Genomic DNA, 13,638 nt, shown 5'->3' on the forward strand with positions numbered 1-13,638 from the left:
AACTTTATTGTTTAGCTACAATTATGTAGCCTTCATATGGCGTGAATAAGGAGAAGCCTTCAACCCTCAGAACACCATCCCCACTGTCCAACATGGTGTTGGGAACATAATGTTCTGGGGGTGTTTTCCAGCCAGTGAACCTAATCTTAGTAAACGGCACCTGAAAAAGGAGCAAAAAATTCTCAACAACAACTTCAGGCAGTCTGCAAAGAAACTTGGACTTGGCCTCCAGTGGACATTTCAGCATAACAACGACCCAAAACAGCAAAAGTTGTGAAGAAATGGTTAGCAAACAAAAACATTAAAGTTTTGCAGTGGCCCAGCCAGAGTCCTGACTTAAATCCAATTGAGAATCTGTGGAGGGAGCTGTGATGGCAATGAGACCCTCCAACCTGAAAGAGTTACAGCTCATTGCTAAAGATGAATGGGCAAAAATACCAGTGGGGACATGCAAAAAGCTGGTCAGCAATTATAGGAAGCGGTTGATTGCTGTAATAGCCAATAAAGGCTTTTCTATTGATTATGAGTAATAAAGATGAGTAATATTCCACAATGATGCCTCTTGTACATCATCTTATTAATTTCTGGGAGACACCCATGTCATTTCTAACCAATAAAAAACTTGCAGGTGAATAAAAGTAACTTTAAGTCAGAATTTGCCACGGGTATGAATCATTTCGGGCTTGACTGTATGTACTGTAACAAACATACTTACTTATTCACTTACATACTTACTTATTCACTTACTTAGTTGCTCCCCAACTCTTGTTGCCTCGTTGTCTATTGCTTTATAAATCCTTATATTGTGTGTGTGTGTGTGTGTGTAGCCTGTTTCAGTCACAGCCTCAAGTATAAGACAGCACAAGGCCAAGAGGAAAGGCATGCTGGTGAGCAGCTTTTTTTTTGTACCTCTCACCTTGGTTTAAGTCTAACTTTCGTCACTTAATTAAGCAATAGGTTTTGTCAGCAGTCTGCAGTTTTATTAAATATCTTTAGCTAATGAGAGAGTTATCGGGGACTCAAAATAGTGGAATTTACTGTACATCTAAAGAATGAGATAGGACCGTGTCTGTTGGGACTGTGTCTGTGTTGTTTTTGGGATTCCTAAGCGGGACACAACCCCCATTATAGTCATAATCATTTATGCATTAATCATTTATGAGTCCAGGACTCAGTTCTACTGTGTGTACATAATGAGACATGCTTTAAATTCCATCCCAAGTACAAATATTTTGATGAATTACATTAAAATTTTCTGCTCTGGTCTGTTGCATGCAAGTATGCGATTCGTTGTTTGTTTTAAAAGCTATAAATCTATATCGGATCGGGCTGGAAAGTTAGATGAAAGGTTCCTTAATAAAGACATATTCTAACTTCTTTAATAAACATATATTTGAAATTATTCTTTTCACTCTATCAGTGGTGTGAATGTTAAGTCACCACCCAATTTAGTTATGATGCACCTTTGTATTGTACTTATATCATTGATGCAACCAGTAATGTCTGTGATTTGAAATCTAAGCAGCTAGGATTTGAATCTGATGTGCTTGTACAAGCAAAAGTATATTGAGCGGTGTGTCCTTAGGGAAAGAGCTTTGGGTTTCTTTTCCCCACTTTATCACATTTTCCCTATTCCTCTAATTATAACCCACCTAGTACACCGTAGTATGCCCTAGTATTACCAGCTCAGGAAATGGCCAAGATTGAGAAACTGCACTGAATAATTGAATGGATTGTGTGTAAATGCGAAAGGATTCAAAACACCTCCAGTGGCAAAACCATGCATTTGCGGTGATGTTTTTTCTTAGCCTGTTTAATCACACATACACGCACCAAAAAAAATAAAAAATCATGACTCATTTAAATGCAAGGCAGAAAAAGAGGAGAGGAAAAAAAAGAAGAACAGTTTTCAAAGGAAATGTCATCATCTCCTCTGGGAGTATATTTTTTTACTGAGCTCAGGAATGGGCACATTCTTAATTACAACAGCTTTAGCTTATAATTAAATTAAAATAGCAATAATTGTCCCAATTGCTTCTTCAGTTATTAGTATGCCACATGGCTCCTGAGGATATGGGAGATTATTCAGCCCAATCAGTGCAAGGCTTCTCATTAGTTGCTAAGAAATTTAATTAATGTTGTAGCACCTTTCCAAAAGGTAGCTCAGTGTCTTTTGGATCAAAGAGAGGTGTTAGGTGGATTAAGAAACAAAGGTGAAAAGGGCAAGACTCAGGAGAAGGTTACACTGAAATTTAGACAAAAGAAAGCCTGATTTGCTTCAAGCTTGAGTATGGACTACCAGTTTGGATTTCATTGAGCCACTTGATTAGGTTTATAAATATATATATATTTTTAATTTGAAATAAAAAGCGACATGATTTAATATGAGCTGCTCATCTTAAGCCTTTTAGCTTCTGCATCATTCATTAGGTACTAATCATTCATAAGTGAGTCTCGATGAGTCTGAGCAGGTACTCAACTCTCCTGAGAATGCTATGTATCCCTGTGCTATGTAGCTTTATTCATAGGTCATTAGCGAGCAGCACAAATGGCTGATTCATGCTAACAGGTCAGTTAAATACTGCCGGCGTTGGCCTGTGAAGCAGCAGCTCCATGCATCAGCTAATAAGATTAATTAAACATGGCCATCATTTCATAAAAATCCAGCAATTGTTGTTTATTTAGACGATTTTACGTGAGCCTGCACAAGCAGTTTGTTTTTGTGTGGGAGTGTGTTTGCGTGAGCGGTGTATGTGAGCAGCCTAGAGCCTGTGCTAAATGAATAAATGTGAATGTAAATGCAGTCTCTTGCATTTTAAGCTGTTGTTCAGCGCACAACTGTTTTCTCTTGCCTTAAAGCAGCCAGTATTTAAAGAGAAAGCACTCTGTTCACTATTTTTCTATTATTATTTTTTTCCATTTTTGTTTTAGCACTACAGTATATACATGCTGTTGATTTTTTTTTTCATTTATTTTTTGTCTCTCTAGTAGGTGGATGATACAAATGTGTCTTTATGAAAGGAGTTTTTTTAACACAATATCAGTCAAAAGTTTGTACATTGTGGTTATTTTGACCCACATTGCAATTGCGATTTAAACTGTGATTAATATACACTCACCCAAAGGATTATTAGGAACACCTGTTGAATTTCTCATTAATGCAATTAATGTAAAAATTAACCAGTCACATGGCAGTTGCTTTAATGCATTTAGGGGTGTGGTCCTGGTCAAGACAATCTCCTGAACTCCAAACTAAATGTCAGAATGGGAAAGAAAGGTGATTTAAGCAATTTTGCGCGTGGCATGGTTGTTGGTGCCAGACGGGCCGGTCTAATATTTCACAATCTGCTCAGAGACAGGGATTTTACGCACAACCATTTCTAGGGTTTACAAAGAATGGTGGAAAAGGAAAAAACATCCAGTATGCGGCAGTCCTGTGGGCGAAAATGCCTTTTTGATGCTAGAGGTCAGAGGAGAATGGGCCGACTGATTCAAGCTGATAGAAGAGCAACTTTGACTAAAATATCCACTTGTTACAACCGAGGTATGCAGCAAAGCATTTGTGAAGCCACAACACGCACGACCATGATGGGCAACAACAGCAGAAGACCCCACCGGGTACCACTCATCTCCACTACAAATAGGAAAAAGAGGCTACAATTTGCACAAGCTCACCAAAATTGGACAGTTGAAGACTGGAAAAATGTTTCTTGGTCTGATACAGTGGTTAATCAATCGGACTGTAGGTCCTACCGTCGCCGCGCTCGGCGGTACCGTTTGGCTTTGTGCGTTTGCTGGCTTTTACCGTTGAGTGGCGCTATATAACTACAGACTGACGCCTCATGCCTTAGTTCATTCTCTGCTGGATTAATGAGACACGGAGTTTTAGAACTGCAAGTAGTAGCGGATAAAATCAAGTAAAACATTGTAGTTAAAGAAATTTATAATCACAGAACTAAAATTACAGTAAATAATTTAAATAAGTAAATGTAGAATTCGAATTAAATTAAATCTTATTAGGATCAAATTTAAACAAAATAAATGTTAACACAGTGAGCCTTTAAATTTTATCACGTGTAATTAGAAAAGACGCGTGTAGGGTTTTGTGTCGTCTTATATCTTGTGTTCTTTAAATTTATAGTAGATTTATTAACTAAAATAAATGACCATAAAAATTATAACATTGTCAGGACGTTCTACTGCGTCAGCTGATGTTGGTCATTCAGCCCCGCTTGTGTTTGTGCGTTATTATAAGAATGAAATGCAGTAGACTGTTATGATCTGTAACGGATTCGACCCATGTTGCACGGGCGGCACCATAAAGCACGGACACGAGGAGAGGTCTTACGGGAAAAGGGTCATTTATTTAGGCAAAATGGGGAAGGAAAGTGTTGAAGGAGGGAGAATGGGATAAAGGTTGTGCATGTGCAGTTCCGGGGGCTGTGCCACACTGGCATGCGGGCACACAGCTGACGATAAGTGTTGGTGCGAGTGGCAGAACTAAGCACGTGGAGGCAGCGCTCCTGCACGCTCCCTCGTGACGGCGCTTCTCCCGCTGTCGATGGCCGGCGCGAGTTCTCGCTGACGCAAAAACCTAACCACACTTTTCCTCTTCGGCAGCGGGGCTGCGAGGGCGGGCACGGTGCGGGAGTGAAGGTGCCGCGGGAGCTCGCGCAGCTCTTTCTCGCGCTGTCCTCAGCGCGGAGATCAAAGGGCGGAATTCTAATGTCCTTGTTTAAAGCGCCTGGGCCGCGTCACATCTCCCCACTGACATGCTTCTTTCATATTCTCCATTACATCACGTACTTCCCAGACCTCAGACAAACCTCCGCGCCTTGCTTTTATAATGCGGAGCAAGCCCGAGATCATATTAACGTTAATTATCGCCAGCCGGCACAAATAGGCGGCTCCCGTCCCTTTGCTGCCTATTCAGGGAGCCTACGGAGTGAGGGAGTAGTTATAGTAGATTTGGGCGTACACCCATCACACGCGCACGCCGTGGCAGATCATCATAATTGTCCTAAACTTGTATTTCATAAGGTTTTCCGAGCGGTGGTACAGCGCAACGGGGGTCATTATTTACTATTAAACATTAAACGAATTTACAAAACTTAATGCGTGCGATTAAGCGCTGATTCTACGTAGGAAAGTAAAGAAGAGGATCCTGATGCTCAACATTCCGGAGACCAAACCCCATTTAAATTAAATTAACAAATATTGCATGTAAATAACAATAGCCCACGTTTAAAACAGCATTTTATTTAGATTATAAAAAAATAATCCTGCATCTGTTTTAGGTGTTCCAGCTGCCACTGTTCTAGAATTTAAATTAAATCAAATCTTATTAGGATCAAATTTAAGCACAATAAATGTTAACACAGTGAGCCTTTTGATTCTATCACTTGTAATTAGAAAAAAAGCGTGTATGGATTTGTGTCATATTATTTCTTGTGTTCTTTAAATTTATAGTAGATTTATTAACTGAAATAAATTACCATAAAATTAAAACATTGTTAGGACGTTCTACTGCGTCAGCTGATGTCGGTCATTCCGCCCCGCTTGTGTTTTTGCGTTGTTATAAGAATGAAATGCAGTAGACTGTTATGATTTGTAACGGGTTCGACCCATGTTACTTAAACAACTCAGTTCAGGTGTAAGTAAATGTCTGTGCTGTTTGGGGGAGGGACGTGCTAATGATTTGGTCGGCTCTGTGTGTGTGTGTGTGTGTGTGAGAGAGAGAAAGGGGTGTCGCGGTGGTTGATTATTCAGTGAAACAAAGGCTCAGCTGAAAAATGTTAGGCACATCAGTCACTTAACCCCCAATAAAAGGTATTTGAGTGTTATGATAGTTGTAATATAACAGATGCGCACTGAATACTAAACCAGGCACGGAGATTAATGAACCAAGATAGCCCCCATACCCGTTTAAAAAATAAATAAATAAATAAATACCAAATAATATTATTGTGTATAGACTGATTAAAAACAATGCAATTTATGCTATCATAAGGAAAATAACAAGTTCTTCCATTCCAATGATTAAAAAAGGTAACAATGTCAACTTTAGAATCTAGAATCCAGGAGATTAAAATTACACAAATTGAAATCACTGAAAGTCTCCAGAAGAGCCTCAGATTCAAGTGGTTTTTAAAGTGTGGAGAGGTCCATTACAGTTTCTCTGAATGTATAGGTGAGAACAGCCGATTCACACCTGGGGAGGGTGAATCATTTGTATTTGAATGTTGTCTGGCATTGTAAAGCACTATAGTGACACTAAAAGAACAACCCAGGATTAATAGGAATTCTTATACTGCATAAACATTATTTAGCACAAAAAAATTCCTCGCGCTCGGGAAAACTATGCGTGCGGTTGAGCGCTGGTTAGACTATAGGAAATTAAATCGGAGGGTTTTTATTTAGACTATTAAAAAAATAACCTGCGTCTATTTTTAGGCGTGCCAGCTGCCACTTTTTAGTTAGAAGTTTTCAATACAAAGCTTATAATGCCCACATGACATGACGGAATAAGGCACGGCTGGTGATGATTGGGGTTTGTTGGGTTACAGTGGATTTTACTACGCGGTGTGAGTGCAATGGCCATCCGTCTGCTCGCGCTGACTCTGCTCTCCGCGGATGGCCCCCTCCCACCTCTCGCTCCTTTGAAGTCCCCGGGCGCGTTCCATTTGCCCTGCTTGCATGCCGCACTTCCGCGTTGTTGCACGCGCGCTGCATACACAGCGCGTAGTAAAATCCACTGTAGCCCAACAAACCCCGAGTATTTGATAGCGCGGGGTGCAAGCCCGGGCAACCATAGTAACGATAGCTCACCAGTCATGTGTAATTCTGCGGTCCCGCTGCTTCGCATGTCTGAAGGGGAGGCCGCCTAACTAGTGAGCGAGGAGCGATATTGATTTGGGCGCACGCCGTGACAGGCTGAAAAAACTGCTGTCAGATTAATGTGCAAAAACTATATAATAAAACTATATAAGACTACATGCCTTTATAAGACTCAACTTTTATTTAAGCGCACTCACAATAACGAAAAAACGTTGTGATTTTGTAAGTGTTGTGATTTTGTAAGTGTTGTAAGCTGTGCTGCTCTGTATTGTTTTTGGTGAACTTGAGCGCGTCAGAAAATGAACGCAAACGTTTTTTTTAAAGTCTGCTTGCTGTTTTCCCGACGCGTTCATAATCATTAGTCTACTTCTGCCGGTGCGCTCTGGAAAACATAATGCATGCGGCTGAGCGCTGATTAAAACTATGGAGTAAATTAAAGAGGAGAATCATGATTCTGAAGTCCTGAGCCCAAACCTCATTTAAATTAAATCAACAAATACTATAAGTAAAAAAAAAAAACAATAGCCCACGTTTAGAAACCGTTTATAAATTATTTCCGACATGAGTTGGCCCGGTGTTATGCGCAGAGCGCCGGGAGATTTCCTGAAGCTCAGAAATCACTGGGCATTTTTTCTAAATAGCCGCTATCTTTAACAACTGATGGAGGTTTTGAGCTGTATACACAGGCATTCCTGCCTAAACAACTCTTAAAACTACACCTGTGACACAATAACAGTAATATTTCAAACATTCTGCAGGCTGATATTTGGAGAAAGGAAAGAATAATGAATAAACCAGTTGTTGGGTCAAAATAACCCAACCAGGTGTTCATTTGTAAACTACATCTCATATGAGCCAACATGAGCAACCCAACAATGTGTTTAAAGTACCTGAAATAATCCAGAACTTAAATAACAATAAACAGATACAGAGATACGCTGTATAACGGTCACTGTTGTATTTACGGCAACGAGCGAAAATGTCACTTTGCGCCACCTGGCGGCCATTTTACGAATGACTTTGAAATGCAACTAATTTATTTTGGCCGCTGACGTTTTCACGCGGCGGTGAGCGCGACGGTAATAACCATTCCAATTGATCAACTACTGTAAGTCTCGATCTCTGTTGAGACATTCAAATGGAAGAGTCAAAATTTGGCGTAAACAGAATGAGAACATGGATCCATCATGCCTTGTTACCACTGTGCAGGCTGGTGGTGGTGGTGTAATGGTGTGGGGGATGTTTTCTTGGCACACTTTAGGCCCCTTAGTGCCAATTGGACATCGTTTAAATGCCACGGGCTACCTGAGCATTGTTTCTGATCATGTCCATCCCTTTATGACCACCATGTACCCATCCTCTGATGGCTACTTCCAGCAGGATAATGATTTAAGGATTTTTCCCCGAAAAAGATTTTTTTTTTTTAAATAACTCATATGGCATTAAATAATGAAATGACAGCAACAATCAGTCATTTTAAGACACAAACGTCAGCTGTTCTGAAATAGTTCATGTCAGAACAGTATTGTCGAGTGCATTTGCAAAACCCATCAAGCACCATGATGAAATTGGCTCTCATGAAGAACTTCCCAGGAAAGCAAGACTAAAACTTGCCTCTGCTGCAGAGGAGAGTTCATTTAGTTCATTCACCCTCAAAAAACACCAGCACACTTGCATCTGTTTTGAAGGCTTCACAGAACAGAAGTACATCTCAACAGACACATCTCAATAACAATTGTTCAGTGAAGTTTATTGCATATGTTCGATTCCTTCCGCAATGTTTTATAATGTAGAAAGAAATAAAATTTAGGAAAGACCTAGGAATTACAAGGTGTTTCCAACTGTTTGACTGGTAGTGTATAATATTCTGATCACCGCATTTTGTGTTTGTGTTTTTCTGTGTTTGATGTAGAAATCAGAACCACGGAGTGCACCTCCTCCGATGCGTCTTCCTCCGCCATACAGACCTCCCAGCCATGTGCCGGAAGAGGAGAATCCTGAAGAGGACAGAGGTTGGTGAACCTGGACTCACTTTCACACATGTCCACCAACAATGAATTAAGTCCTATAAACTCAAATCATGTCCTTATAAACATATCCATTTTTTAAAAATGCGCCATCTGGAATGTGTCATAAAAGGTAAGATTTGCATCCGGGTTATTGCTTTCTTCCAAAACCAACCTTATGCTTTTTAATTCTATATCACACTTTCTATGTGTCATATTGTATACTGAGTCTTGGGTACCACAGGCTACCACAAGGCTATCTCTGTTCTACACCAACAACTACAGTGCTATGATGAAATGTCTTAATTATTGTCGATCGACAGGATTCCTTTCACACTGCTGTTGTTTTATTTCTTTTCATTTCTCTGGCTGAGACTTTGATGATCACATAGCAGACTGTTAGAGCCTGTTCTTATTTATTCCTTCCAGACTATTTGTTTTTTACTGTCACATCTCTATCTAGAATGGATCACAGGTTATGATTAAAGTCCCCAGTACCCCATGGCGGGCTGACTGTGAAACACCCACTGTAGCACAGTGCTACATAGAGCCGTATGATATTAGATGTTATGCTACGTGCTGAAGTACAAATTTCTAGGAGCAGTGTTTGGCATGACTCACTAAACAGTTTAATTTTGTTTTTTTATTTTATATTTTTTTATGGAAGAAATTTTCAGTAATAGCCCTTTTTAAAATTTACAGAATGAGAAAGCCCTCAGGATGAAGAGCATTTGGAGTTCTTGCTAATGTGACCAGCAGCATTTTTGCTTTATGTTTAAAAGAGGGGGGAAATGAGCAGGTGATGAGGGAACAGTTGTTTATAGCTGCTTTAACAAAGGTGATAACAGAAACCAACTTAAAATAAATTAAAATGTAACTATAAACAGGTAAAAGGTTTGACTAGTGCTGTAAAATGTAAGTAGGTTGTAAGTTTGATCTCAGGGCATTTTCTATTTAAATCCTGATGTTTACTGTTGTCTAAAACAGCAATCTTTTTATAGTCTTTTTTTTTGATACTTTGACTAATTACTGTTTCATATGAAACAGATTAAATGTTGAGTCTCGTACAAAGCGATATTCTTTTCTACTTGCCAATCGTCTGCTTCACACTCAAGTTCAATAGGTGGCGGTAATGCTTCAAGCACACATAAGCTAAAAAGAGGAAGAAGCAATACTCTCGCAAAATGTGAGTACTTGCAAAAGATAGAAGCACTTTGTAGTTTAAATATAAAGATATATACTTTGTATATGCAAAAGCTGTAGTATGTTTTAAATAATTTTAGACCATTTAAATTGTAAACACATAACGCATATGGCATTAGGTAATGAAATAACAGCAACTATCAGTTATTTTAAGACACAAAGGTCAGCCGTTCTGAAATAGTTTATGTAAGAACAGTATTGTAGTATATGTCTTGAACTAACTAGCCCTAGGCTTTTTAGGTAATCTAAATTTTATCTTCATTAGTACTGTAATGTCATTAAAGTGTTTTGAAAAACTTTCACATCAGCCACATTAAACTACTGTGGACACTAAAAACCTGTCAGGAAGCATAAACTGAGAGGATTCTTCTCAGAAACTATTCTGTAAAAGAACCTTTTCAATATATTTCCCCCTTTTGGTGCTTCTGCTGCCATGGAAGTGTTAAAAAAAAAAAAAGCTGGACTTTACATGAAACATTTATTGTTGTAATAAGTTGCATATTACTTTTTAACAAAATATTTTCACATTATAAAATTAGGACAATTATATAAATACTTTGTTAAAGTGTAAATGTAAATCTTTTCATGTTATTTTAAAATTTCATAATATATTAAGATGCAAAAATATCTTGAAATAATTGATATTTTCACATTATACTATGATACTTCATTATTGTCATATTATAACGTTTTCTTTTTATGTTATTGTAAGATATTTTCATAACTTGAAAATAACATGAAAAATTCTTTGTTTATTTACTTATTTACTCTTGCTGATTCTTCCATGGCAGCAAAGAGCATTGGTGCCACTTATATCTATCTATCTATCTATTTATCTATCTATCTATCTATCTATCTATCTATCTATCTATCTATCTCTCTCTCTCTCTCTATATATATATATATATATATATATATATATATATATATATATATATATATACTGCATATAGTGTTTTTTTTTTGTCTTAACACATGTTGCGTGGGTGTGCCTACTTTAAATTACAAAATAACACTTTTTAAAAGTAAAACCTTTTTTTATATACTTTCTCCAAGCTCAAGTTATCAGACCTGTGCACAAACTGCACAAATTATGTGAAGCAATATAGCCACAAATTGTTAAGCACAGGTTTTAGACTTGGCTTGTGTGCTGGTAACATGCTGTGGCTCTATAACGTCACATCAGGTGCCTGACAGCATCTCAGGCTGATAAGTGCTGTTAGTGCTGAACCTCACGCTCTTATCAGGCAGCTGTCTGTGGCCCAAGACTGCTTAATGAGAGACACTGCAATGATGGCAGTCAATAGTTAAGCTGAGCTAAACACACCCTCACCTCATGGTGCTGCATGAGCTTTTACACATGCTAAGTGTTCAAACTGAAAGCCACTGTAGAAACCTCCAGGGGTGTGAAAGTCAGCAGTTTGCTTAATCCCTCCATATAAGACATGCTGAAGCTCCTGGATTAAGATAAGGGTAATCTACTGCGTATATTGTGTGTGTTGAGTAAGTCAGATGGGGAAACTTTTGTAAAAGTTCTAACAATAGGATTACTAGAGCTGGCCTTGTAGTAGAACGTAAGGAGTAAAGCATTTGCTGACTGTATTTTTCATTTTCTGTCTGATTTTACACATCATTAAAGAAATAGATAAGACTGTCATCGGCCCGTTAATATGCGTGTTTTGTGTTTCCACTTCAGTGATTCTGTTGTCTCTTAAAAATTAATGCTCCTAAATCTCCCCTTCACATCTGCTCGACTGGAACAGCATATTCATGCCACAGTGCTGGCCTGGCATTTTAGCTAGAAATTTATGTGCACTTTCGAATGACTGAATGCCACCATCTGTCCCGGCCTGATGCGAAAGCAGGGGTTTGGAGAAGCCTAGCAAAGGCCGGCTATTGTTTGTGTGTGTGAAGGGTGAGGGATCTTGAAGATTTTCCTATTCATTTACAGGCATCAGTCAGCTCGAGGTGCAGCACTGGGCTGAGGGTAGAGAGTGCCGGAAGCATAATTTTTCTTGGGTCAGGATTTAGATTTATTATTAATGGAGATGAGAAGTGGCAAAAAAAAGGCTGTTTTCTGGTTAGAAGAGTTTCTGTCCTTCAGCCAAAAGAATGTCACTGCTAAATATGATCTTTTGCACAAAATGAAATCAACTTTTAACAAAATAAACTACAACTAGAAATATCAGTAATAACTAAGAGCAGGGCAAGAAAGTGTGTGAGATAGCTCTCAGTTTTCTTTTTCTCTCCCTTTTTTAACATAATTTTTTGGTGTTATAATTGTGCTATTATTCTGTATGGTTTAGAGCGGTGGAATCCCAACCAGGTAGCATGATGATGTTTTCCTGCTGAAGTTTTCATAAAACCTGCAACAAAAGTTCAAATATTGTATCTCTTTCTTAACATTAAGACTTTAACAGGAAAGCCTCATTACTTGTAATCTCTCTTGGATTTAGAAATTTATTGATTTGGTAGACTTCAAACACTTGAGTTTAGCTGCAGTGGTTCTCATAGCCTGCTAGTCATTAGTGCTGCATTTTCCAGGAACTGTACACTGTTCAGCCCCATGGAGTAACCAGACCTCTCAGGTCAGTTCACACTTAACCTCTTCTCAACTCATTACTGTTAAATACCCACATTAAAGTTCTTATGTAAAAGGGACTTGTTTCATTTTTAGATAAATTAGTCTCCTTTCCCTGTGCTTGCAGCGCTGTATAATGCTCCACAGGAACCAGAGCTGCCGAATCTGTGGCATCAGCTATTTTTCTTTGCACTACAGGATCAGGCTGGGGTTTGTATGGATCTGTAAGAGAGATTAGTGTCTGAAACACTGCCTGTAAGACACAGATGTACAAGAGGGTGTGAAATGATTAAAGTAAAGTGCAGGTGTCAGGGGTTCAGGAGAAAATATCTCATTTCCACCCTTTGACACTCTGTAGACTGTAGTTACACTTTTTTGCTACAGAGTCACTGCTGCTTCAGGAAGTCAGCCCACATTTTGCTCAGACTATTACATAAGCAAGTTTTATAATACACAGAACCAATAATACATCACAGGAAATGTGATTCACCATTTTAAGTAAAATGTAATGTTTTTATTAGCATTACTAGAGTTTTATTAGTTTTTTTAAGTCAGTATTCCTTTTTTTGTTTCCAAAAACAACATTAAAAAAAGGACAGCGTTTCGTTTTCTGATTAAATTTTTTCTAAAAAGTATGATATATATATATTTTTTTTTTTGGGGGGGGGCAAGTATTGAAATAACACATGTATTTTTTAATGTTAAAAATTAGTGAATGATGCATTCATTCATGTTTATATATTTTTTTGTTATTATTTCCGTGAGTTCTCACGAGTTACAAGTTTTGGTTTAAAAAGTTCTTAAATTGAACCAGGGTGATAAAGCATGGAACCAGTACCAGCCTTGAGCATTGTCCCCTTCAGCTGCATAATATACCGTATATGTACTGTTGTGCTTATCGTTATGGTAACATCAACCCAGTGGTACTTCTATGATGACAAAAATATAATGGTCCTCAGAGACCTAGGTGGCAAAAGAAATGGACAACAAAATGCTTAATGCTTTTATTTT

General features: G+C 38.4%; 1 protein-coding gene across 6 annotated transcripts in view; it reads left to right on the top strand.

Moving 5' to 3' along the window:
* patj (PATJ crumbs cell polarity complex component) overlaps positions 1-13,638 on the top strand; it is a 134,160-nt gene that overhangs the window by 48,286 nt on the left and 72,236 nt on the right. For 5 of the 6 annotated variants that reach the window (XM_053512583.1, XM_053512578.1, XM_053512582.1 and 2 more), the window contains 2 exons: positions 828-887; positions 8,750-8,849. In XM_053512583.1, coding sequence (XP_053368558.1) covers positions 828-887; positions 8,750-8,849 — 160 coding nt within the window. The remainder of the gene's footprint in view (positions 1-827; positions 888-8,749; positions 8,850-13,638) is intronic. The other variant, XM_053512581.1, reaches the window with a different exon arrangement.

The sequence above is a fragment of the Clarias gariepinus genome, chromosome 15 (assembly GCF_024256425.1).
Source record: "Clarias gariepinus isolate MV-2021 ecotype Netherlands chromosome 15, CGAR_prim_01v2, whole genome shotgun sequence".
In the NCBI taxonomy this organism is placed as follows: domain Eukaryota; kingdom Metazoa; phylum Chordata; class Actinopteri; order Siluriformes; family Clariidae; genus Clarias; species Clarias gariepinus.